A 25944-nucleotide genomic window follows, 5' to 3' on the forward strand; every position below is an offset into this window, starting at 1 on the left:
GATGCGATTTTTCCAGCAGAAAATGCTGGTTTCAACTTTTCCACTTGCCTTTCCATCCTGCCCAGAAAGCACGTGGCTGCAAGTGGCTGTGGGGGCAAGGCTTTCCCTGGCCTGATTTTGGCCCCTACAGCCCTGCCCTTGGCTGGCTTTGAGTTTATTTGCAGGGATTTCCAGACTCCCACTCACAGCAGTGGGGGTGCAAGTGGAACCACTCAGCATCAGCTGGCGTGATAGAAGGGGCAGATCACGAGGATGCTGCACTGATAGCTTTATTTAACCTCAATCCCCTTGAGTTCAGCCCCAGTGCAGCCTGCACCTGGCCAGGGGCCCTGCACCCCATCAGAGGGGTGAAAATGGGGGGTCCCTTTTCCTCTCCCCATCCCCAGGGCGCAAGGAAGGGGCTGGTGATGTCCTCAGCCCAGCTCCAGGGGCGGCCGAGGGCAACAAGTCCCCTCCAGGCACTGGCACCCCATTAAACCACTCTCAGTGCCCCATATGTCTCCGGCATCTTCCCCATGACGCAAATCATGGTTAATAAATAGCACCAGCCCCAAGCTGATGAGCCACCTCCGGACCATGGTTTGGGGTCGTGGGTTTGTTGCACGCCTGACCAGTGCAGGGTTATGCTCGGAAGCAGAAATCCTGGGGAGAAGAGCATGGAAGCAGGGCTGCGCGCTCGGTCGCCTGCCCTTCCTGCCTGGGTTAATATTGGAGAGGTGGCAGGAGGGTGCCCAGCGGTGGCCACGCTGCGATGACCCTGGCATCCCGTCAGCTAGCACCCATGTGGCAAGCAGTAAGCATTAATGATGGGTTATGGTGCAACCTCTGTCCAGGACAGTATCGCACTCACAGTATCGCTTTCACAGGAAGATAGTGGAGGTTTTGCCTGGGAATTGGGCTGTGAATTGGATTTCAAAGAAAAGGAGAAAAACAGTGCCATCAGTGGGTCTGGCAGTGTTGGGCTCGGCCGTGGCTCCTCTGCACTGTGTGGAGACGGATGGGGTCACCCACCTGCATCCTGGCACCTGAATGTTCCCCACTGGCTGCAGGATACCAAGCAGAAGGTGCCAGGGGCACCAGTGGCTTTGACAGCACCCAGGCACGAGGTTTCTCTTTGGGATGCTCTGGGTTTTGGGATGCTCAGAACCCCAGTGAAGCAACAGGAGCAGCCTGCGATGCTGGTACCACAGAGCAGCATCCCCATGACTAGACTCCTTGTCAAAGCAAATCCATCCCAGCATCCCAAGAACAGCAGCACCCAGAAAAGCACTATGCTCACCAAGAGTTTAAACAGACTTTTCCCAGGGCAAAGCTCCTTTCCAGAGGAAAACAGGCCACGGGAGCGTGGATTGGGTGCTACTCTGGGTGGGGGCAATTAGGTCCTCTCCAGGAAGAAAGCAAATGAGCAATACATACCTTACTCTGCCCCGTGACCTGAGAAGCAGGGGCCAGAGTGCATGATACGGAAATCTATAGAAGGGAGTGGGAAGGAAGAAGTTCAGGATGGGGAGGGTTTCATTCAAAGCAGCTGGATCACACATAGTGCTTCCCAAGCACTGCTAGTGCCTGCAGCACGGGCTGGCCGCATGCCCAAGATCACTCCTCTGTGAACCGATCAGGGCGGGCAAAGGTTTGGCGGCAGGCATGCGCACCCTTTGCCAGGAGCTGGGGCCAAGCACCCACGGCAAAACACTCTGCAAGTGATCCCAGAAGTGTGGCTTAAAGCGGTAGATGAGGCGATGCGATACTCAACCCTGGGCACCTTGTTTCTCCTCATTTCTCACTGCAGACAAGACTACAGAGCATCACACATGCTGCAAAGTTTATTGAGCAGCTGAACACCAAAATTCAAATGCTTGCCTCTAAACAAGCCCACAAGAACAACCAGCCCCTTCACACTTGCCAGCCGCCCTGTGCTCCTGGTCTGGCCAACCGCACCAAGGGAGCAAAACCAAAGATGCATGACTTAAACCTGAGCACAAGGAGCAGCAAGTGCTCTGGCACGGCACGGCTCTCATGCTGGGACACGATGCCTACTTACGCCAGTCCCTGAGCCACAGGGGCACAGAGCCACCCTCTTCACTGGTGCTTTACAGGGTGTGTGCAGAGAGCAGCGAGGTCACGGATGGGCAGTTTAATCCTTCCATCTGTGGGGTCACAGGACAGGACAACAGACTGCAGAGCATGGCTGTAGGCTGAGTAGGGAAAGAACCGAGAAGCAGCGTTAGGAGATGAGAGTTTCACCTATGGCCCAAAGCTGGGGGCAGCTTCTGTCTTTTACTGCAAAGCAAAGAGAGAAGACCTGTTTTTTAAGATTAATCAACATGCCTGTAGTTTTCCACATTCTTTTTTTGCACCCTGCAGGCTGTATGGCAGTCTGTACACTCCCAATTACAGAGTGGTACGTCAGCCAAAGCAGGAAACCCAGAGATTTTTTTAAGGCCTCCATTTCTCCACTTTGCAAAGCCACCTAGAAGATAACTCCCAATTACTCAGGCAGGTATTTTTCCTAGATCAGAGCACTTTTCGTGTAAAGATAATGATTTCTATCACCTTTTTTCAACCAACCTCCCCAAGTGCAGATCTAGCATTTAAGCAAAGAGCTCCAAAAGCCACTGGTTTCCCATGCCCTTAACAAGCCCGTTCTGCAGTATTTTCCTCATGGCTCTCCCCCTGTCAACACATCTACATATTTACAGCAGCATTTTTCAACACTTTGACACAGAGGCTGGCATTTTGCTGAGGATGCCACTAAGCTCCCTGGAGAGAGAAAGGAAGAGGGGATTAAAAATGAGCAGCTGAACACCTGATTTTTCCCTGAGCAACATGTTTGAGTTGCCCTAGTCTTACACTATGCAAGCTAGCAGCTGGGCACATCTGCGCAGTATTACAAGATGTACCTGCAGCACAGGAAGATCTAGTTAAACACAATGTTCAGTCTACCAGCAGCAGGGCCCTTTTCTTTTTGGAGTATGCTTGCAGTCCTGGCAGCCATGAGCTTTTCTGCACAGTATCAGCAAACAGTAGCCCAGGACCAACAGGAACTTCTGGCCAGGATTGATTTCTCCCAGTGCAGTCAGACATACGCCCTCTGCTAGGTCTGTGCTAAGTCCTCTTGAAGAGCAGGAGCTCCTACCTTTGTGGTTTTTGTAGAAGACACAGTTGTTGGCACAGGTATCTGGGTGGGACTCCCAGAAATCAGAGCTGCAGGAGCACAAGGGAGGCAATTCGATGTTGTACAGCTTCATCTTCTCCTTCACCTGAGCTCTTAGAGCTTCTACATACCTGCAAGGGACAAAGCATTCACTTTTGCTCTGTACAAGGAGCCAGGACTCAGTTGTTGGCAGCTCACCTCACATACTCCTTATTTCGCTGCTGCTTTTCCTTAATCTTCTTCAGCCTTCTCTCCTCCAGTTCAAGGTGGGCCAGGATTTCACAGACACTTTCCCCCAAGCAGGGTTCTTGCTGCTCAGCCATCTCCTGCATCTTTTGCTCTTCCACTTGGCGCTGGTTCTCCTTCTTGCTCTTAATCCTGCAGGCACGGACAACTGTCACTGGGCTTCCTTAGAGGAGGAAGGAGCTTCCCCACGTGAGCCCCATTTCCTGACATGTGCTGGACCACATTTACACCCACCACATTTACATGTTCCTGTTCTGAAGTGGCACCTCCACTGCTCCAAAAAAGCTCCTGAGATGCTCTCTTCCATTCTTTTGAAACCAAGAACGGTGCCTGGGCTCTTTTATATCCACCCAAAGGACAACAGTCCATGGGGCCAACTACCCAGCCACCCCACTTGTGATATCTTCTGATTATAGGGCAGCTTGGATCCTACCATAAGCTGTCCTTGCAAAATTTCCATGACAAGGAACTTAACAGGACTGCAGAAGAGTGCAGGGTACAGCAGAAAAACTCCAAGGATCCCATGTCTACTCTAAATAGACTTGAAGAGGTGATTTTTTTAATTTTTTTTTTTTTTTTATTTTTTAACCAAATCTTCCTCCATTGCCTCAATTTCCATTGCACCTAAATGGCACTCCAGCCCTTCCATGGAATCTGGACTGTATAATTCACAAAAATGCAAAGCACATTCCCTTGACAAGTGGCAATTACAAAACACAAAGACTTTAAACCGAAGCATCTGCCATTTTATTCCTGCTGATGAGTAACAAATGCAATAATATGTTACACACTGATCACTGCCAAAAGGCATTCATAAAAGTCAAGGCTGGGTAGAAGCCAGGGAAAGAAAGCGTAATAGAATGGGACTTTTAGGATGTTACTCCATTTGGTGGGTCAGATATGAGAATGAAGTACTCACACATTGAGAAGGAAAGTACCGAAGCCAAACTTCTCGTCAAGTTATAAACTCCAAAACATCTTTTAAATGAAGTGGTAATAGAGCCTTAACTACACCACCATAAATCTTCTACTGTAGAAGCTAAGGCCAAGGCCAACTTAGCTTTACACTAAGTAATTGCAAAACCAGCTTTTTTTTTGCACATGCTCTGAGCAGCTTGCAAGTCTAGCAGAGACCCTGGGACTGGAAGGGGCGAGGGGGGGAGAAGATATCACTAACTAGAAAGTCCCTGGTGTCTCGCCAGCACTTGCAGGGCAGGAAAGGGTCTCCAAAGCTCTGAGCGCCAATTTAAGTTTCAGGAATGTGGCTGAAGAATTTCCTCAGATTTGCAATTTCTCTCTGAAAAATGGCCACAAAAAAAACCAACCACCAGGATCTTGTGCCCCAGGAACAATGCATCACAGCATGCTGAGCCCTTCATTTAAAGGCTCACTCATTTATTCTACTTGCTGGTTTGTCCACTTGGATCGGCTGGAGCTGGTTGCAGGTGGCATCTGGGTTACGCTGCTTTTTTGAAATGGCACTTCAAATCAAATCAAACGGGAGGTCCAAATCCTGCCCTCACAAACCGGTGCTGCTCCCACAGAGCCTGCTCACTGCAAACCCAGTGTCAGAAAACAAGGTGATTACGGTGTGGAATTGGATCATTTTAGATGCAATTTTTAGATGCTCTTGCATAGCGAGTCAAAGACAAAAGCGTAGAGCATCTTTCTTCTTTTGGTCTGAAATTGCAGAGCTCCTCCTTAAGTGGAGACGAAACAACCAAAACGCGAACAGGTACTTTTACATAGATAAGGATTTTTTTTTTTTTTTTTACATAGATAAGGAGTTTTCAACTCTGGAACAAGTGCTAAGAAATCTTTTTATTATGCCATATATATGTTTATAGTTATGAGGGTAAAGGGTCTGACATAAACATCCCAGAGAAAAGTAGTTTAATGAGAACGTGATCTCACCCCAAAGTTTCTGAACATGGGCACAGGGTCTTGGGATCAGTGCCCCAGAGGGCTGTGGTTTGGTAAACCATACCTCTCTCAGCCTGACATTTCTAACTCCCATTTCTTACTGCGTAATTAAAAAAAAAAATCAATTTTTTTTAAAGTAGATAAAGTGGCAAAGGAGTCAGAATGTGACTCATCACATTTTTTTTTTCCTCCTATCAAGACAGTCTTCTCAAAGCCTTTGTGTTTTGTTTACTGGGCTGCAAAAGGAAAGTGAGAGCGTGTTGCTCATCTGCACATACTCACTTAGCAATCCTCTTCTGCTGCTCTTTCTGCCTCCGCTGCTCCTTCACTTGCTCTCGCTCAACATTCATGAAGAGGCGCTTGCACCTCAGGTACTCATTCTGACGCTGTAGGAATGAAGATGCAACTTTAAGAAGGATGTCTTGTAGGAGACTTATCTAATGTCAGGTAATATCAATGCTCGGCTTGACTTTTGGAGCTCATAGTTGTCTGGATAGAAGCCTCACTCCTTCCCCAAACGATCCTTAAAAGTCCCTTAATATCCCAGGACTAAGGAGAAGCTGGAGAGATGAAGGGAGTCCAAGGCATCTCAGAGCATCACAGAGCTTAGTACCAGCACCCTTTGACTGAATCTCTTATGGATACGGGACGCCTGACAAATTCCTAAATTCTTACTTTCCTGGCGAGAAAAAAAAACAGCTCCCCCCACTTCATTCCAATAGAGGAGAGTGCTACAAGCAACAGTGCATGAATTTCTATCCACCACGGTCCACTTGCAGGCCTTACACAAAATCCTGTTATCTCCAAAAGAAATCAATCAATAAATAATGCACGACATCAAGCTGAACCCATCACATGCAGAACTGCAGAGGCGGCAAACTCATTGCTGAGACAAACCCGAGAGCCCCACATGGAACACAGCTCTCACACAGCTGGACCACACGGAGAGGTTCAGTGTTTGGGCTTCAGCTTAAACCCAAAGATGCAGCAAGGGTGGGGAAACCTCCTGGCTCAATCTCACATCTGATCCTGCCACCTGAATGGGGAACAGTCAGCATTCAGTTTATTCGAGCTCCACGATGCCAGAAAGTGGAAGGCATGGATTTTCTCATCAATACCAAGAGCTCTGGGCTGAATGTCTGTCCTGTTCACTGGAAACAGCCTTGCACAGCTGGAGATAAAGGCGCAGGAGAGATTGGCAGGCTGAAAGTGTAGAAAGCTGGGTGGAAAAAAACCATACGGAAGAGCCTGCTGCAAACCCAGTTATCTCAAGGTGGATCAGAGCCAAGGAGATACAAAGCAAGGGGCAGAGGGAACTGATGGGGGAAGCAACAGCCTGACAAGCCCCAGCTGCTGTCATGCCTTCTAGAAACCACAACCGGATTTTTGGATCAGTTTGTTAGAAAAACACACATAAAGAACAAAAACAATTTGTTCAAAGTCCTTTCAAGTTTTATGCTGTAGACTGCAAGGAAGCTGACAAAAGATGAGAGAAATGTTCAAGTCAGAAAGAAGCAGGAAAAAAAGAAGCCACTTTCTTTAGGCATCCCAGAGAAACAATCCCTTTGCATCTCCTGCATTAGCATGAGCCAAACTGTTGGACACAGACTGATTGGCCCCTGTGATTAAATCAGACCCTCAGCGTGCTACAGTAAGATACGAAACCCCATTAACAACACAAACAAACCCCAGCAAGCTTAGACCACTCCTGAATCAAGTTAGGCAAAGTTACTGTGCTCAAGTAAAGGGCCCATGAGCCAGCCAAGAGGGACGTAACTTCATGCCTTGCACTGACCAAATGGAGCGGCTCAAGCTGAGAGCACAGCCAAGCTTCTGCAAGTGTCAGGCTCGCAGTCTGTGCCTGAAAGCCATTATCCCTCCTGCTAGGTACTGATATGGTAGGAACCTTTATATTCCAGCCTTATATCCAAACAAGATAAAGTAGGGTTTTGTTCTTTTTCTTTTCTTTTTTTTTTCCCCCCCAGCATATTTTTTAAATAACATTTTTGGCAGGTCTTCCGCCCCCTCCCCGTGCAACTACAGAGAACAAATCACAACACCTTTCAGCTTTTGTTTTGCAAGGCAAAATGAACCAAGCTCTTTCCTTCTAAAACACTTCAGTGTTAATTTGGATCTCAGATACTGTGTAGGTTTCTACCTACTGTGTAGGTTTGCTGAAAACCCAGGAGACCATCAGCACTTACAAACCCAGCAGATGCTGCTCCCAAGGCTTATCTGAGCCAGCAGCATTCCCTAGGCTCAATACCTTTCACTCCCGAAATGGAGACAAAACAGTGAGCTTGGCTGTAGCAGACAAACCTGCTTCTTGGTTTCCTCTTGGTCTATGCCAGCCCAGAGTACAAGGGGAGCTTGACAAGTGGGGTTCAGTCTCTGGGGAGACTTGGGCAGGCTCAAGTCCTTCACTGATCCATCACAGAACTGAAAGACAGTACAAGAGAGCAGCATCAGCATCTTCACAGCCAAGTTTCTCACCTTCCCTCAGCAAAGTCCTCCAAGCTGGAGGTGAGTCAGTCCTCACCAGGGTAACCCACCTAACACAAGCTGCACGTTTCCAGGATGTGTGCATTAGGCGTACACGGTAAGGTTTTATTGGGGGGGGGGGGGGCTACAGGGGTGGCCTCTGTGAGCAGAGCCCAGCAGCTGCCCCATGTCAGAGCAGAGCCAGCTCCAGACAGCTCCAAGAAGGACCCGCCACTGGCCAGAGCTGAGCCATGAGCAATGCTGGTTGGGCCTCTGGGAGAGGAGAATTAAGGAGGGGGAGGGGAAGGGGAGGAAAACTGCTGTGCTAAAAAACTGCAGCTGGGAGAGGGGAGCGAGAAGTGCGAGAGAAAGAACCCTGCAGCCACCAAGGGCAGTGCGGCAGGAGGGCAGGAGGTGCTCCAGGCGCTGGGGCAGAAGTTCCCCCGTAGAGGCCCCCGGTGCAGCAGGCTGTCCCCCTGCAGCCCACGGGCACCACGGAGCAGATCCCCACGCTGCAGCCCGGGGAGGAGCCCACCCAAGAGCAGGGGATCTGCGGGGGCTGCTGCCCGTGGGGGACCTGTGCTGGAGCAGTTTGCTCCTGACAGACCCTGTGGTAAGGAGCAGGTCTTGAAGAGCTGCCGCCTGTGGGCAGCCCCCGCAGGCTCAGTTCGGGAAGGACGGCATCCCGTGGGAGGGACCCCACGGGGAGCAGGGGCAGAGAGGGACCGAGGAGCGGCGGAGACGAAGCCTCAGAAGCCTCAGGGACTGACCGCAGCCCCCGTTGCCCCTGTGCTGCTCAGGTGGAGCAGGCAGAAGAGGGTGGATGGGGGAAAGGTGCTTTTAGTCCTCACTGCTCTTGTCTGTGAGCGATAGGCAATTAGTCTCCCTTTGGCTGAGTCTGTTTCTCCTGGGATGGTAATTGGTGAGTGATCTCCCTATTCTTACCTCAAGTTTTTTTCTCCCCCTGTTCTATTGAGGAGAGGGAGTGACAGAGCAGCATGGCGCAGCTTAGCTACCTATCGGTGTTAAAGCACCACTATGTTTGGCCTCCCCTCCCTATCACCAGACAGAAGACACGTTCTACATCTCCATATAGGAGCATGAGCACCAATGCTTTGACAAAACACTTCTAAAGGCATCCTTCGAGGAGTTTTCTGTATTAGTTTAAATAGGGATTCATATTACCACCTCACCTCCCAGACTTTGATTCTGAACTTCATGAAGTGCAAGAAAGTAATAGTAACAAAGGAAGTGTCAGGGAAGTTCAACAGTCAACGTCTCCCAAAATCTCAGTGCAAACCTTCACCTTCTTCACTCCACTCACAATATTTGCCAAGCCAGTATTTCTGCTCCCTAGCTGGACGAATCACCAGATAAGGTTGGGCACGTGTTGCTATATCCATAAAGTATTTGCTAACTACTCCAAGTAATCCAAAGGGCAAAACATTTCCACACCTCAGATGCTTAACAAAACTCTGACTGAAAACAAAGAATCAGTAAATACCTTAGCCGGATTCCCAGGAGCAGGCACATAAATGCTGCCTCTAAGGGAGGTGTTTCGTACCATCCCCACCAGCTGCCGGCCCTGAGGCAAGGGTGAGGGATGCCAGTTCATTCCTCTGATGAAAAACTTTTTTTTTTCCATTTTATTGGAGGCTTCTGTCTGGTGTGATGCACCCACTGCTCTCCCTCCCCAGCACAGGACAAGGGGCAGCCACAGGTCCTCCTGAAACTAGATTAAGCGCACGATGCAATTGCACGCGCAGTCTCAGATTTCTGCTGTGCACCAGCCAATTGGCATGATGAGGCAAGCACACATAAACCACTTTTGAAGCCACAGCGGTAAGATTAAAGCAGTACAACAGTAATGTCGAAACGGCACGGCTATTCTAAGAGAGCACAACAGTCAGAGCTCCCATTACACTTACCCACTAACAGGCTTTGTGTATTTAAAAATGGTGACCTTATGCCCACAGATCAAGACACACGTAAGTTCATAGGCACCTTCTCGCAAAGGTGTCCCTCAAGACCGTGTGTGCTGTGCCAGAGACCCTTCTCCAAGCCAATCTCACCTGGCTTTCACACTGCTCTCTGGCCTGTTTTGACCAAAGCTGAGAGTAGGCATAAGAGTTAGCCAGGCCTGAAGGAGTAACTGAAACTGATTACAACAGCAGCTTCACCATCCCTGCTTAAACAAACCCAACTCCCAAAGATTTGAACTTCTTCAAACTAACTGGCCCAACCTCATATGAGTATTACTTTTTCAAATTCCACTTTGATATAGAAGCCATCTTCTTGTTCAGCCTGATGTGGGGCTGTTGCCTGGTCTTGTAGTTCAGCTGGAAGATCATGATGTCCTACTAGACGTTCCTCACTCTCATCTTCTGTGGGCACTGTGGCATGAGGCACTGGTTCCTGGAGGAGACAGGTGTGAATGCAAAGTTCATATGTGACTGCTTTGGTGCAGAGAGCAAAGGCAATATACTTGCTCAAGGGTTAGAAGTAGCTTTAACCTCAGGGTACTTGTTCTGTGAAGTCAGTTGAGACCTGGCAAGCAGCAACACAACGTATTCAAGCATCACTGCAGGGCACGAGAGCCAGAAAATCTAAATTAACAGGGTAGCTCGTGACTACAACCAACTGTAGAAAGTGAGGGACAGATGTATGTGTGTGGGGTGAAGCAAAGAAAAGGGAAAGACCTCTCCAGGCACTATTTCACAACTGCGAGGATTTGGGGTAGGTGGGATCTCTTGAGTGACACTCATTCTGTAGTTGTTCAGATGGTAAGTGGGCAGGCTCCTGAAAGGATATTAACAATATTTTGAGAGGCAGCAGATTGTTTCCTACAAACTAGAAATCAAAATGCCAGAAGCAAGCTCTGAGCCATTTTTTTTTTCCTCCTTGCTGTCCCTTCAGCAGGCTAGGAATGGAGACAGGGGAGACAGGTGGGAAAGAGTAGGATTGTTCATAGAGTGTGAGGGTAGATCAACAGGAGGAGCACAGGTCAAGCCAGGGTTTGCTCAAGATGGTTGTGCTGCAATATACGAGGCATGGAGGATAGCCTGGAGCCAGTCTGCACAAGAAATTATTTGATAGGCATAGGAATTACTCTATCAACGTTGTAATGACAAAAATACAACACAGAGGAGCTTCTTCAGTTAGGACAAGGAAGTAGAGAGTGACGGTTATTGCTTTCTAAGGACGCTCTGAAGCCCTGAAGGCAGAAGGAAATGAAACTGCTGGGAAAAAAATCTCTGGGGAATGGTCAGCTGGGGAAAAGAATTTGGGTGCTGTCATGCTGAAGACCTACAAACCCTTCCGCAAAGCAGATGAAGACTTGGTGAACAAGATCACCTGAAACACAGGACAGATAATTTCCACTGGATTACAATCTAGGTATCTGTTTGGGAAAGAATTGCAGCAGGGAACAGACCAGCAGGATCTTTAAACAGTTTCTGACCTGAAAAGAAATCTCCGGAAGTGAGGAACTGCAATGGTTTCAGGAACAGACTTCTTGTTTAACAATTGCAGAGAATGCGACTCCTTACAGGGAAGAAGAAAAAATAGAAAAAGGAAAACAGAACCAAAGAAGCAGCAGATCTTTAAACAATGCTAACTGAACAAGAACAAGCTACCTTGCTGGAGTGGAAAGACGTGATGCATAGTGTGAGACAGATCTGGCTTAGTCCCAAGCTCTTCTTGTGCCTGTGATCAATGTGAGCACAGAGGAAATGAAGCATGGGTCAGACTACTGAAAGAATCATGTAGGAGACAACACAAGCATGCAGGGGCATAAAACAAGTGCCAGAAAGGCCAAGGCTCCAAGTAAAACAAGAGACATCAAGGTAACAAGAAATCAGGCTTTTGGTAAGAGGGACAAAAGAGGACTCATTACACAGGGAGAGGGAAAATTATCAGAGGACACCAAGAAAAACTGGATTTTATGCTTCTGTGCATTGGCTTTCAGCCAAAGAGCTGTCCTGAGCTAGTAACAGAAGCAAGACAAATCTTGGACTAGAACTGGAAAGAAAAATTCAGATTATTCCTAGAAACTGAGGGTTTTTTTGTTTGTTTGTTTTTGTTTGTTTGTTTTTTAAGTGGGCAGAACCTGCCCTGGGTTACCTCCAGGACTGGCAGACAAGCTGCTAACAACCCCCTTGGAAATGCAGAAATGCATGGAGGTCCAGGTTATTGGGAAAGGACACGCAGTGTTTAAATAGCCTTTAAATTAAGGAGGGGAAAAGGAAATACTAAAGAGAAAACTACAGGAATTTCAGCCTCAAAAGCTTTTAATTGCCTGAATTCTGGAGAAATGAAAAGAAATCACCTTGCAAATTGCCTGTAAGCTGCTAGAAAACAAGATAAGCAGCCACCAACACAAATTTGTCAGGAGAAAGTAGTGTCTAGATGGTATGAATTTATCCTACTACAGAAGAAGCCTCAGGCAAGACCATAGCAGAAGACATCTCAATTTTAGCCTTGCTTGTGACATGGCCTGATGCAACACTTTGGTAAGGAAAATACTCATTAAGCGAAACCAGTACAAGGGAGGTGCAATACTGACTAAAAAACGCTATCTGGATTCAGTCAAGGTAGCTTGCTGAGATAGAGAAGAAGAACTAGGTGGACTCTGCTTGATAATTTCATCATTGGCCAGACTGACAGAAGAAAGAACCCACCAGGCTACATGAAGTCGCAGAAATATTTGAGAACAGGTTAAAACGCCTGAATTCAAATCACAGAAATCTGCTGGGAAAGACAACACAAGGAAGGTCAACATGAACAAACACAAAGGGCAAGCAGCAATTATCAAGGTGTGATGTCTGTGGCAACCTTTTGCATCCGAAAAGGAGGGAATAAGCTGTTGTCTAATTGTGAATATGGAAAACAAGGCATTCATATAGGAAGAAAGAGTCACATTAAAATAAGAACTCTTATTCTCTACCATCTTGGAGTAATAAAACAGAGTAATGCAATAAATCAACATATCCCTCTTGGCAAAAGTTGCCTAGGGAAGCTATTAGAGCCTTCTTGCCAGAAGTTTTAAGAGAGTGGAGATTAGCATATTTCTGCAACAGTACCTACACTATGGCTCGGGTAGGAGGACGGATGGAGTGGCCCAGAATTCCTCCTAGCCTTGTTTCTCACTGCTGTGGATGACTTGTCACAGGACTCCCACACCACACATCCCACGAGTGCTCTCTGTCTTCTGTAACCGTCTGGCTTGCTTGGGCAGGGACTGTATTATTTATGTGAGGCTTTAACACTGCTAATAGCCAAGTAATGTTATCGGTCCATCTTGCTGAGCATTCTGAAGGCATTGAGGACTTAAACAGAAGGTATGCGCAGTGTTTGAAATAGATACAAGTTTTCTGAGCCCATAATTACAGTGTTTCTGTAACTCTTGTTCTCAAAGCTGACTTTATTGAACAGACATCCAACAATACACGGAGTAGGAAGACCCAGACCAGCCCTTATATAAAAGGCATTTTCTAGATAACAACTAGCCAAGATGTACTTCACCCTTGATGAACCCGAAAAGAGAAGGGAATGAAGAACTGCAAGACGGGCAGGAAGCTGGCTCCAGTGAAGGCAGTAAGACCAAATACCAGCTTGGGTTGCTGCTGGTACTCTCCAGGACTGGTGGGTGGGCAAAGTACATCAGTTTAAGAAAGGTCTTGGCATAGAAAGCACAACACAGCTATGCCAACAGCTGTAGCATAAAGCTGATTTTGAGTAACAAAAACAGGATGAAATTGAACAGCACAAAAGGTCAGGCACTTGGGACTAATCTTGTTACGTGGCTACTATGTACTTAACGCTTTGAGAAAAGGAGATGCATGCCAACAACTACATGCCTGCCAGAAGCCAGTCCTGGATGAGGAATACCCTCCAGATCTTAGCCACGCACACAACACAGACTGATGCAATGGAAACAATTCTTGAGGTTTGCTGAAGAAATAAAGGCGCATAAGGGGAGAGTCGATCACTACATTCCTCCCAGATACCCAGAGCACAATCTAAGCCTCTTAAACCTTTTTTGAACTTGTATTTCCTAGTTTATCTTTCATTAGTCTCTGCAAACAGAAGTGTTTTCACCCACTTTACCCTTCCGCCTTCTCTGAAAGATGCCTAGAAGAACAAAGGTGGAAGTGTCATGCATGGGACAGAGCCCTCAAGCCCCATTCATCCATGGGTGAATCATCATCTGGGTTGCAAAAACAGTTTTTGCTGAACAGACTCCCTGAGTGATGCTTCGGATTTGCCAATTAGCATCAGACCTGCCCACAGCTTCACAGGTAACTCACCTTAGCCTGCCCCAGCTGCCCTCACTCACCTCATGCCTCCTGTTGAGGCTCCAGGTGCCACCGGGGAGCTCAGGGGGCCCCGTTCCTTCAGGCACAGTCTGGCAGGATGCCAGCCTGCGACGAACTTGCCTCATGGTTTTGCTGAGCTGCCGTAAGAGGGGACATAAGGACAGGCAAAACAACAGGTCAGTAGATGCTTTCTGCGAGGGCCACGCCAAGAAGTTTAATTACGTAGAAGAGATGTCGCAATGCACCCTGCTCAAAACAAGGAGAGCTTCAGTGCTTTATCGAGGGAGTGTGGGTCAACTTTCAGTTAGCTTCACCAACAGGTGTAACACGTGATTGGGGTAATCTGCAACCAATGCATCTTTCAGAGCTGCCCAAATGCACTGAAACCCTGATCAGCCATGGTAAAGGACATGGTTACAGCTCATCCATTCCCAAATCACTTTGCTGAGATGTTAGAAGTGCCAGATCCCCAGTGCCCAGCCAGAAATTGTTACACGTCCCAGGGGAAACAGTGCCCCAACTAGAACAACTCCAATTCCTAGGTGAACGCAAATGCCTTATAAGATGCCAAATGCAGCGTCAGCATCTCTATTAAAGAAGTCCCTAGATCACATTTTCCAAGATTTCACAATCACACACTCCTGGTTTGCAGGACACAAGCTTCAATGAGGTGGCACCATCTAGTGACTACTCTCCAACATGACATCCCAGCGCAGTAACAGGTCACTGTGCAGGTTTCCCCGTGGGTTTTACTGTAAATTCACTGTGTCTACAAGCAGTGGAGAAAATACAAGCACAGCATCCCATGGAGTGGTATACCAACATTTTGTAAGCCAGAATAAAAATGTAAGCCAATGCTTCATTCAGTATAAATATTAGGGATCCATTGTAAAAACAGGTAGAAAACAAATATTGCCCGTCTTCTGTTTCAAACAACGAGCACACAGCACGACAGAGCAGGGATGGAAAAGATGAGCGCAGGAGGGAACCTACACACCTTGGTGGCCTGCTGCTGGAAGGGTTCGCTGGGCACCCCCTGCCCCTGCCACTGTGCCAGGATGGTGCGGGCACTGGGGCTGCAGATGACGGGTGCAGGGTGGCTCCGAAACACACACGTGTTCTTCTTGGGAGTCAAGTGCAGCACCGAGTCCGAGTACCGCATGGCAAGGCAGGTCTCCTTCTCTGCCTGCCAGGACACAGCCCCCGATGTAAAAAAGAAAAAAAAACAACACGTAAATCTCAAGTGATCATCTCCCCCTTGGCAGGCACATGTCCCTGCAGCAGCTCATGCTCAGCTTCTAGGATTTCACCCTTCTGAGGTAAAAAAAAACCAAGACACTAAAGCAACATTCATTAGTGGGCACCATGAGAAAACACAAGCAGTTTTGCTGCTGTTCTGAATGCTGCTAGCAGAGTTACATGAGGACATACCCACTCGACCATGCCTTCTCATCTTTGGAAACAGCCCAAACACCCTAGGGGTGTGTCCAAAACTGTTGATATTTCGGTACTTCCCCCTTCTCGCTGCACAGTGAGTTTCTGGCAAGTATTACTGAAGGCTGTTTGAAAGTAGAAAGGATTAAATGTATTCACAGGCTAAAACAAGCCCTTGGGAGAAAATGGGAACATGGACAAGGTGTGGAAGTGTTGCTTGCAAGCTGCCCTGGGAGAGGACAAGCTGCTTCGCTACAATGCGACCAGGAGACATTCACACCATTCACAACTCGGGCCTGGCTATTTTTTTAACACTGTGTAGATCTGAGAGGGCACCAAGGACACTGTTCTCTGGCTACTGCTCCAGGGAGCCATCGACCCTTCCATGGGGAGGCAAAAGGCTTAATGCACCTCTGGCATCAGAGCTAGCCAAGGTCTCATGCTGGCCTCACTCACGGGTTTGCTATTTGCAGCCACAGGGCCTGCTGTAGCCACAAGTTTCCTTTTTCGTATTAACATCTTGACTTAGGGTTTGCAGTGTTGTTTTTTTTCCCCAGCTTAGAGGGACACGTTGGTTTTGGAAGTCTGTGAGGCAGGGAGAAGAGGGATGCTTACCGCTTCGCAGGACTTCTGCAGCTGCTGCTTTCTCCTCATCCTGACTTGCTGGTTCACTCGCTGCTTTACTTCTCCCTGGAAGCGTCTCAGGCTTGCTGCCTTCTCCCTTTGCTGCTCCTTCAGCTCCTCCTCAACTCGAAATGCTGAAGCCTGAGAGAGGTGAAAGAAGATTCCACAAGACTTTTGCTACGTTGCAGCATTACAGCAGCCCATATTCCTGCTTCCCCGTCCAAAACCTGCATCTACAGGCCAGGCAAGCAGCACCCAGAGCAGTTAATAATGACATTTTGTTTCATAAACTGCACGACACCAGCTTGGACAATGCCTATTGAATTGCTACTAGCTTGAATTGAATCTAGCTAGCTAGGTGCTGCTACTGAGCACACACGCTTCTTCCTTTGACTCTGCAACATGCAGAGAACGGGAAAAAAAAGTAACCTAACACAGTGACTCCTGGTCACCGTTCCCACGAATACTCAGAAATTCTAAGTCTAGACCCAAAGAAGCAAGCTAACCTCCGTCACATTAACACTCTGTACAAGATCCCACGTCCATTTTTCAGACAAGTGTCTCACAAAAGCCATGCTGGAAGTGCATCAAGCAGTTTGCTGACCACGGTACAGGCAGGGCTACTGCTCTGACAATGATTTTACCATCTGAAGTGAAAGATTAAAAGCAATGACCTAAAAATCAGGTTTTCCATGGTTCCCACTTGAAGCCATGCCAGGCAATTCTGCTTGCGCTACCAAGGTTTAAAGAAAACCAGTATCACTTCCCTGGCTGTCAAATCAGTAAATAACTGTGCAGAATCCTGAAAAGAGGTGGCCAGCGAGACCTGCAGAGGCAGGCTGTCACCTGCTGCAAGCTGATGCAGTTTTACTTATTTACATGCTTAGTTTTATTCAGCTTTACATTAAACACAGCAGTGAGGAAGAGAACGAAGGGAAATGAGCAGAGCTGCTGGTAAGAAGCTGACAGACCGTGTGGCTGACTGCATCATATCTCCTGATAGACACTTTTACAACCCCAAATCACAGGGCTGTCTGCACCCCACATACCTCGCTGTCAGGAACACGAACAGCAGCAGGGCCCCATTAGCACAGCCAAAGCATGAAGACAGAAATCTGCACTATTAACAGGGAAAGCAAGCCAGAGCTACACAGAAAAATGCTGAAGATGCCATCAACAACCTGCCACGCTCCCTGCTGGCAATTTCATTAGCAATTCTGATTGAGGAGGCATTATTATTATTTTTTTTTTTTTTAGTATGACCCATTGGTTTATAAAAGCACATTAAGTAAGTTCTGATAACCCTGCGCACCTTTGGCCACACCTGATAGCACAAGGGCTAGGGGGAGGTAAGGAGCACAGCTGAGCATGGCAAACACGCAGGGTGAGGACGCCTCTCCCCAGCAGAGGATGAGGATTTGTGCCAAGACAAACCAAGGCAATGCTCCGGTGCAAAGCCAAGGCTCAGCCCTCCCAGCAAGGACCAGCAGCTCCCAGTCGTGTTGAAATGCAGAGGACCAGGAGCGCCCAAGAAGGCTTCAGCTCCCCCCAAAGTTTGGCAGTGGAAGCTCTGCGAATACGGAGACAATTCATTTCCATATATTATCTCAACCTTTCGGAATTTAAATTACAATATGGAAATAAATCATCTCAGAAGCACAGGAGCTTCTGTAACGTTTAGGCATTAATTACAGGGGACTGAACTCATCATCCTATATTTAATGCACCTTTAGTCTTCTTATAATAACCCTCAAAGCAGAAATCCCTGAGAAAAGCATCAACGAAGATTTTCTTAAGTGTTTCTAATGGGGGTACTGCAGATATCGGCTCTACGGCCTGGAACATTTAACATTCCTATTTTCAAATCATCAACATGGAATACAGCTCTGGCTCACAGACATCCTTTATAGACGAACGGGGAGGCAGCAAACAAGGTGAGGAGCACCAGTATGAGGGAAAAACGCACGCAGCGGGCACAAACCTGACGATTTTAGCTGCGTTACCTATGACGGAAGTCAGTTCCTAGTAACAAGCTGAAAATACAAAGCTCCAGCTAAAATTACAGCGCAGGGCGCAAATAATTAAGCAGTCAACTGCCGCTTTCTAGAGACAAACCAGATTCCCCACCCAACGGATTTTTAAATCAATGCATTTCTCCCAAAAAAAAAAAAAAGGACAAACGGCTTATTCAAGGGGAATCAAACCAGGGCTTATGTAAAGGGAAGCCAGGCTGGGCGGGCAGCGCGCTGCCTCGCCGCCCCCGCCCCACAGCCACCGAGACGAACGCTGCCGGCTGCCCCCGGCCCGAGGCCGGGCTCCGTCCGCTCCTGCCCCTTGGGGGTGCCGGGGGGGCGGCCCGGGAGCCCCGCAGCACTCACGAAGGCCAGGCCGTGCCGCGGCCCCGGGGGGCCGCTCTCCACCCAGGCGCCCGCGGGGGCCACGCGGGGGCTCCTCGCGGCCAGCACCCGCCGGGGGGCCCCCGCCGGCCGCTCCCTGCAGGACGGCGGCATCGCGGCGCCGAGCCCGGGCCTGCGGAAGGAAACAGAGCGTGAGTGCGCCCCGCCGGCCCCCGCTCCCTCGGGCGCCCCCCCCCCCCGGCCCCACCGACCGCCGCTTCCGCCTCCGCCACCGTTTGAATCCCGGCGCCGCTTCCGCCCGCCGGCCCCGCCCGCCCCGCCCCGCCCCCGGCTCCTGGGGCCCGGGTTCGCGTCCCGCCGCGGGAGGACGGGGGTGGGGGGGGGGGGGGGGTGGGGGGGTGGGGGGGTGGGGGGGAGCTGCCCGCCCTGCGCGCCCCCGGGAGCGTCCCCTTGAAACGCCCCCCTGAGCACCCCTGAAACATCGCCCTCGGCGTCCTTGGAACGCTCCGGGGCATCTCCCCCAAGCATCCTCTCGGAGCATCCCCCCGACATCCCCCTGACATCCCCCCGACATCCCCCGACATCCCCCCGACATCCCCCGACATCCCCCTGACATCCCCCCGACATCCCCCGACATCCCCCCGACATCCCCCGACATCCCCCTGACATCCCCCCGACATCCCCCGACATCCCCCCGACATCCCCCGACATCCCCCTGACATCCCCCTGACAAACCTCCGACATCCCGAGAACACCCCTGGCGTGTCGGCCCCATACGTTCTCAGAGCATCTCAGAAACATCCCCCGGTGCATCCCAACAGCACCCCACAGAGCGTCCTGAGAACACTACAGCATCCCCCCAAACACCCCAGAGCATCCCTCTGAAGCCTTCCCCAGAGCGTCCCCGGAGCATCCCCAGAGCACCCCACCAGAACACCCCCCTGAAGGCCCCCCCAGAATAACCCCATAGAGCCCCCTGGAGCTTCTCCCCGTGGTGTTCCCCTCCAACGCCCCCCTCAGCATCTCCCCATTGCATCGGTCCAACTTCCCAAAGCGCCTCCCTATAGCATCTCCCCATAACGCCCCCCCCAGCATCTCCCCATAACGCCCTCCCCAGCATCTCCCAAGAGCGTCCCCCCCCAAAATCTCCCCCGAGCACCTCCCTAAGAAGGTCCGAGCATCCTCCACTGCATCCCAGGGCTGGGGAAGCTGCTCTGGGGGGAGCCGAGCATCGCCCGTGCGAGGAGCTTGGCAGAGCTCTGTGGGAAGCGGCTCCGGGCACCCTGCCCCGCTCCCGCTGCCCCATTCAGCCGCCGGGAACCGCTGCTAATTGGCACCGGAGCTGGAGCGGGGCCCGCGGGCAGCCACGGCTTCGTTTTAAAGCATCAGCCTGGAAAAAGCAAAAGGAACGCTTGGCTTGTGGGGATTGGGGGGGGAGGGGGAGCTTTGTGAAATAACCCCCCAAACGTCCCCTTAAAAAGTAACGACAAGCAGAAAGCAGGACGCAACGCCCTGGTCCCCAGATCCCATGGGATGCTGAGCGTCCCCGTGCAGCCAGGCAGGGGGAAAAATCGCGAATCTGGGTGATTTCTCCCCAAACAAATGTCAGCTCAGGCCGCTGGGGAGGCGAAACACACAGGGCTCTATTGAGAGAGCAAGGGACAAATAAAAAAAAAAAAAAGAAGAAAAAGGAAAAAAAAAAATTGGCCGGGCTGCAGGCCAGCAGCACAGAGGGACGTGCCCAGAGCGGGGAAGTGTCGCAGAGCGGGGCCCCTGCAGCCTGCCCGAAATGTGGGGAGCAGCGGCCGCCCCGTGCCTGCTGCCCGCTGCCTGGCTCCTGGCGCTGCACGCAGGTAGGGGGGCAGCCAGCCTCCTCTCTTTTTCCCCCCTTTTTCTGTATTTTTTTGTTTGTTTGTTTGTTTTAACCCAAATGGGGCAGGAGTGGAGGAGGCCGGTGGCTCTCGTTAAATTGGGGGGTTGGGGGAAGGCTTGGGTACAAGGCGGGGATACACGCTGCCGCCGAGCAGCCCCTCCGGTGGCAGAGGGGTGGAAAGGAGGAAAAAAAGGGCCCAGAAGCGAGGAAAAAAGCTCTGTGGGAGGAAAGCCGGTCCTGCTGGGGAGGAGTGGGGGGTGAACCCCGGGCTCAGACAACAGATTTTGGCTTCCCCAAACCCTTTTCTTGCTCAGTCTTCATCTTCCCTCAAAAGCCCCTTTCTCACCCCGCTTCTCTCCTGTTCCCCCATCCCGCTGCATCTCACCCGAATGCATTAACGCCCCAAGTGCCCCCCTCCGCCAGCACACTGATTTCTGGGACTCAGCACCCCCTGAAGGAGCAAACCCACCGCCTCTTGGGGCCAGCACAGGAAGGCAGCTGCAATTCTTCTCCACAATTTCTCAAAAGTTTGCACACAAAGGCAGCAACGGGGGGTCGGGTTGAGGGTGCAGAGCAAATTGGATTGGTTTTGCACCCCAAAATTTATTGCATGAAGGGGGGGGGCCTTGAAGAAACCACTGCCTTTTGGGGGAAGGATTGGTGTTTTGGGGATGTTTGTGTGATGCTTCCTAAATCCCTCCCATCCCTCCCCCCAGGACCTTGAAAATATAAAGCAACGGGGTTAAAGCAGGGCAGGAATGGGCTCCCAGACACACGAGGGTGTGGGGATGGGGCAGGGGTCGCATCCTGACCATGTGCCTGGGTTTTATCCCAAATTTCACCCCACGGTGCCTTTTCGGGGCTGAGCTCTGCGGCTGCTGGGGAGGATGGATGGACGGATGCTGCATACCAATAGGTCCCGTGACTTTCAGGCTTGTTTAAACCCTTTCTTGCTCTGCTCTCCTCCCTCCTCGCCCCCCCCCCCCCCAGCTGATTTCACCTCCCCTCCCTTTCAGTCTGGGGTTTGGTCAACTTCAGGTGACAGCGTCTGGATGGGGGCTCATGGATGAGGCTCTCAAACTAGTGGGGACAGGGGTGTTTTGGAGATTAAACCCATTTTATTTTTATGTTCTTGGTTTTTGTTTTCCCTCAAAAGTTAGATTTTTAAGCCTTGCTGTTTGCTTTGAGCACAGACAGCTTGAATTTCCCTGTGGGGTGAAGGGTACCGGGAGGTCCCCTCGGAACTGGGACATGGTGGCTCGGTCGCCAGTGTTGTGTTTGTGCACTGGCATGGGGGGGCGCGGCCGGACAAGAGCATCCTCTAGGTCTCGGGGTGGGAACCCTGTGTGTGTATCTTTGCAAGGGTTACATGAATGTCCCCGATACACTTTGCAAAGTGTTCCATCAACTCCTCCAGTGCACTTTCCAAGGGTTGTATCAACCCCCTCCCAAAGCACTTTTTTGGGGCGATGCATGCATTTTTGCAAACCTCTGTGCAAATAGTGGGGGTGCTGCAGGAGAGGGATTTTCAGGGACGCTCGTCGCGGCTCCGGGAGGGGGTTTTCCCCTTTTTCGGAGGGCCGGGACACGGCGCCTGCTGTCTCCCCCACGTCCCCAGGTCTGCTGGCGGGGGTGAACATCACCAGCCCGTCGGCGCTGGTGCGCGGCACGGCAGGCAAGGCGGCGCTGCTGTCGGTGCGCTACGCCAGCGCCAGCCCCGACAAGCCGGTGGTGAAGTGGCAGCTGAAGCGGGACAAGCCCGTCACCGTCGTCCAGTCCATCGGCACCGAGATCATCGGCAACCTGCGGCCTGACTACCGTGACCGCATCCGCGTGCTGGAGAATGGCTCGCTGCTCATCAGCCCGCTGCAGCTGGCTGATGAGGGTGCCTACGAGGTGGAGGTCTCCATCACCGATGACACCTTCACCGGCGAGAAGACCATCAACCTCACCGTGGACAGTAAGGGTGCCCAGCCGAGCTTGGTTTTCCCCTTGGGACATCTCTCCCCACAGTGTTTTGTGAGGAATCTGTCCATCAGGGGGGTGGTCTGGGGAGTTCAGCAATACAGAGAGGTGGCTCTGGCTTGCTTGCAGCGAGGTCGGGTCCCCACTAGGGCACTGATGTCCTCCCCTTCCGTGCCATGGGTCCATCCGTGTCCTTTGGGGTGTTGGTGTCACCTTGGCTCCCCTCATCCACAGTCCCCATCTCAAAGCCGCAAGTGCTGGTGGCCTCCTCGACGGTGCTGGAGCTCAGCGAGTTCTTTACCCTCAACTGCTCACATGAGAACGGCACCAAGCCCACTTACACCTGGCTGAAGGATGGGCGGCCGCTGAGCAACGACTCCCGCCTTCTCCTCTCCCCCGACCAGAAGATCCTCACCATCACCCGCGTCCTCATGGCCGATGACGATGTCTACAGCTGCCTGGTGGAGAACCCCATCAGCCACGGCCGCAGCATCCCCGTGAAGCTCACTGTCTACCGTAAGATGTGTCCCCAGGGCTGGCCATTGCTTGCAGGTACTCCTGGTTAAGATTTTGGGGGGGGTTCCCCCCTTGCTGCTCTCTCCTAGGCCGGAGCTCCCTCTACATCATCCTCTCCACGGGCGGCATCTTCCTCCTTGTAACCCTGGTGACTGTTTGTGCCTGCTGGAAACCATCTAAGAAGTATGGCTGAGGGGAACGTGGGAGCCAACGGGGTTTCTTGTCCTGTCCCATCCCAGCCTGTCCTGCCCTTCCCTTCCCCCTTACTTCTTGCCCTGTTTTATCCCATCCAATTTGATACTGTCCCGTTCAATCTTGTCCCATCCTGTCCATCTCATCCTCTCCTGTCCCATCTCATCCCCCTTTATCCCATCTCATCTCATCCTGACTTGCCCTGTCCTGCACCATCTCATCGCATCCCACCCCATCCCACCCCACCCTATCTCATCCTGTCTCCATCTCCATCTCCATCTCCATCTCCATCTCCAATCTCCATCCCCATCCCCATAATGTCCCGCCCCGTCCCCTCCCCTCCCCTCCCCTCCCCTCCCCCCCCCCCTCCCCTCCCCTCCCCTCCCCTCCCCTCCCCTCCCCTCCCCTCCCCTCCCCTCCCCTCCCCTCCCCTCCCCTCCCCTCCCCTCCCCTCCCCTCCCCTCCCCTCCCCTCCCCTCCCATCCCATCCCATCCCATCCCATCCCATTCCATCCCCACCACCATCACCGCCTCTGTTCCCTCCCCAGACCAAAGCAGCAAGCGGAGCCACCTCCCCCCGACTACACCGAGCAGGACGAGGAGCACCCCAAGCACGAGGGTGAGTGTGGTGCCGGCAGCACGGGCAGCACCGTGCCCTGGGCACCCACCACCTTCCCCTCCCTTCCCTTCCCATCCCTTCCCTTCCCCACCTTTCCTGCAGCCGACACCATCCCGCGCGGCACCGACCACGACCGCAAGACCCCGCTGGCCCTGTACATCCTCAAGGAGCAGGTGAGTGGGCAGCAGGGCCAGGTGATGCCGGGACAAACGCTGGAGCATCGCCCCTGTGTCAACACCCACGCCCTCCCCGCAGGACACCCCAGCACCCCAGGAGGATTCACCGCCGCCCGCCGGGCGCTCGCCGGGGCGAGGGGCTCGCCGCTACCACCGCTCGCCTGCCCCCGCCCGCCCTCCCCGCTCACCCCCTGGCTCACCCGCGCGCTCCCGCACCGCCCCACGCCTTCTGCGGGCCACCGGCGTCCCCGCCATCCGGGAGCAGGAGGAAGGCAGCACCTTGGAGATCAGTGCCTGAGCTGGCGGCGGTGGTGGGGAACACGTGGACGGCCCCCCCCGGCGTTGAGGGGTGATGTGGGGCACGGCGGGAAGTCACTAATTTGGTATTGATCTCAGCTGGAGCTGCACCCTGCCGCCCCGCGAGGGGTGCTGGGGTGTTGCTGGAAGGGCCTGGCTGCGGGGCGGGGTGTGGGGCGCACGGGGAACACACACGCACGTGCATTGGGTGTGCAGAGGGAGCGTGCACTGAGCATGCACAGAGGGAGCCCACGCACAGTCTGCAGAGTGTGTGCGCGCAGAGCATGCGTGGAGAGCACGCACACAGTGTGCAAAGAGAGCATGCACGGACGGTGCAAGCGGGCAAACACGGAGCACTCAGAAACAGTGTGCACAGTTTGTGCAGAAAGAGCAGGCAAAGAGTGAGCACAGAGATCGTTCGTGCAGTGTGCACAGAGAGTGCGCACAGAGCATGCAGAGTGTGCACAGAGTGTGCAGAGAAGATGTGCATGGAGCGTGCAGAGAACACGTATGCAGTGTGCAAAGAGCACGCATGGAGCATGCAAAAGGACATGTGCAGTGCATGTAGAGTGTGTGTGCAGAGTGTGTAGGAACATCATGCACAGAGCATGCAGAGACAGCATACATGAAATGTGTGGAGAAAGCATGCAGGCAGAGCATGCAAGAGGGCATGCAAGGAGCATGTGGAAAGAGCAGCTTGGAGCAAGCAGAAAGAGCATGTACAAAGGATGTAAGAGGGCATGCACAAGAGTGTGCAGACAGAGCATGCGTACAGTGTGCAGGGATCACGCATTTAGCATGCAAGAGGCCATGCATAAAGCATGTCAAGAGAGCATACACAAAGCATGGATTGTGTGGAGATAGTGCTCATGGAGCATGTGGAGAAAGCATGCATGGTATGTGCATGGGGCATGCAGGTAAGCGTGCATGGCATTTGCAGAAAGAGTGTGTCAGCATTCGCATGTGCCTGAAGCGTGCAGAGACCATGAGTGTTCAGCAAGAGCATACATGGAGCGTGAAGATGGAGCGTGCGTGGAACCTGTGAGAAGAGCATGAACGAAGTACGCACGAGTGTGCAGGGAGCATGCACAGGGTGTGCAAAGAGAGCACGCATGCACCTTGCATGTGCAAGAGCACTGTGCACCCCCCACACACAGCCCTGTGCACGCGAGCTAGCGTGCAGGCTCTCACGTGCACTCACACCCACGCACACAGGTGGAAAGCCCCCCAGCTCTCTGGCTGTGCTGTCCCCAAAACACGGGCCCAGGCCCCACAAGTGAACACTGCTCTCCCAGCCACCAGCCAGACCCGCCTGCTGCTGCCTATGGATTTTCTGTGAAAATCACCCAGTTTTTGGCACACCCGTTCGCATTGCCCCAGGCCTCCCCAGGAATAGGTTTAGGACAAAGCTGGAGGGCTGGGTCACCGGGGTGGGTGCTGGGGCCCCCCGGGGTGCTCGGGGTGTGTGAGCACCCATGGATGCTACTAACCAATAAACTAAATGTGTTACTCAGCCTGAGGGTGCCTGGTGTGCTGGGGGGTCGGGGCTACATGGCGGAGGTAGGTGGCAGCTGAGGACGGGTGGGCTCGGTGCACCTATTGAGCATGTCCTGGCTGCAAAAAGAATGAGGTCTGGGGGACGGCTGGCAGGGAGATCTCACGATGGGGAGAAGCAGCACCAAGGGCAGTTTGGGAAACCCTGAAATTTCTGCCAGATTTCAGATTGCAGTGCCCCCTTGAGGCTGTTCACTCTGGTCCCTACCGATGGCA

At 51.9% G+C, this 25944-nt stretch overlaps 2 protein-coding genes across 3 annotated transcripts; one reads left to right on the plus strand and one right to left on the minus strand.

The window, feature by feature from the left end:
* Positions 1-1805: 1805 nt before the first annotated feature.
* On the minus strand, positions 1806-18837 carry CCDC15 (coiled-coil domain containing 15). Its single transcript, XM_066981286.1, has 12 exons — positions 18788-18837; positions 18558-18708; positions 16171-16320; positions 15119-15307; positions 14142-14258; positions 10064-10219; positions 9309-9536; positions 7643-7762; positions 5606-5709; positions 3353-3532; positions 3137-3285; positions 1806-2195 (listed from the first exon to the last, which is right to left on the minus strand). Exons 2-12 carry the CDS (start codon positions 18687-18689, stop codon positions 2080-2082), a joined length of 1641 nt encoding a protein of 546 aa, XP_066837387.1. The 5' UTR covers positions 18690-18708; positions 18788-18837; the 3' UTR covers positions 1806-2079.
* Positions 18838-19954: 1117 nt separating this feature from the next.
* Positions 19955-25687, plus strand: HEPACAM (hepatic and glial cell adhesion molecule). Of its 2 annotated transcripts, none has more exons than XM_066981304.1 (7): positions 19955-20389; positions 22028-22369; positions 22609-22890; positions 22980-23073; positions 23631-23701; positions 23804-23874; positions 23957-25687. In XM_066981304.1, exons 1-7 carry the CDS (start codon positions 20326-20328, stop codon positions 24173-24175), a joined length of 1143 nt encoding a protein of 380 aa, XP_066837405.1. In that variant the 5' UTR covers positions 19955-20325; the 3' UTR covers positions 24176-25687. The 2 variants fall into 2 exon arrangements, with proteins under 2 accessions (XP_066837405.1, XP_066837404.1); XM_066981303.1 differs by lacking the exon at positions 19955-20389 and adding an exon at positions 20417-21325.
* The last annotated feature ends 257 nt before the right edge of the window (positions 25688-25944 follow it).

The sequence above is a fragment of the Anser cygnoides genome, chromosome 21 (assembly GCF_040182565.1).
Source record: "Anser cygnoides isolate HZ-2024a breed goose chromosome 21, Taihu_goose_T2T_genome, whole genome shotgun sequence".
NCBI lineage: Eukaryota > Metazoa > Chordata > Aves > Anseriformes > Anatidae > Anser > Anser cygnoides.

What these genes read in the sequence shown, in the direction of transcription:
- HEPACAM (XM_066981303.1), top strand. Translation starts at nt 21,223, where the DNA reads ATGTGCCTGGGTTTTATCCCAAATTTCACCCCACGGTGCCTTTTCGGG. An exon ending in GGAGCACCCCAAGCACGAGG is followed by an intron (nt 23,702 to 23,803) that starts GTGAGTGTGGTG and finishes CCTTTCCTGCAG; the next exon opens with CCGACACCATCCCGCGCGGC. An exon ending in TGTACATCCTCAAGGAGCAG is followed by an intron (nt 23,875 to 23,956) that starts GTGAGTGGGCAG and finishes CCCTCCCCGCAG; the next exon opens with GACACCCCAGCACCCCAGGA.
- CCDC15 (XM_066981286.1), bottom strand. Translation starts at nt 18,689, where the DNA reads ATGCCGCCGTCCTGCAGGGAGCGGCCGGCGGGGGCCCCCCGGCGGGTG. An exon ending in TGCAGAAGTCCTGCGAAGCG is followed by an intron (nt 15,308 to 16,170) that starts GTAAGCATCCCT and finishes GTGTCCTGGCAG; the next exon opens with GCAGAGAAGGAGACCTGCCT. An exon ending in AAGAGGAAACCAAGAAGCAG is followed by an intron (nt 5,710 to 7,642) that starts GTTTGTCTGCTA and finishes TCATTCCTACAG; the next exon opens with CGTCAGAATGAGTACCTGAG.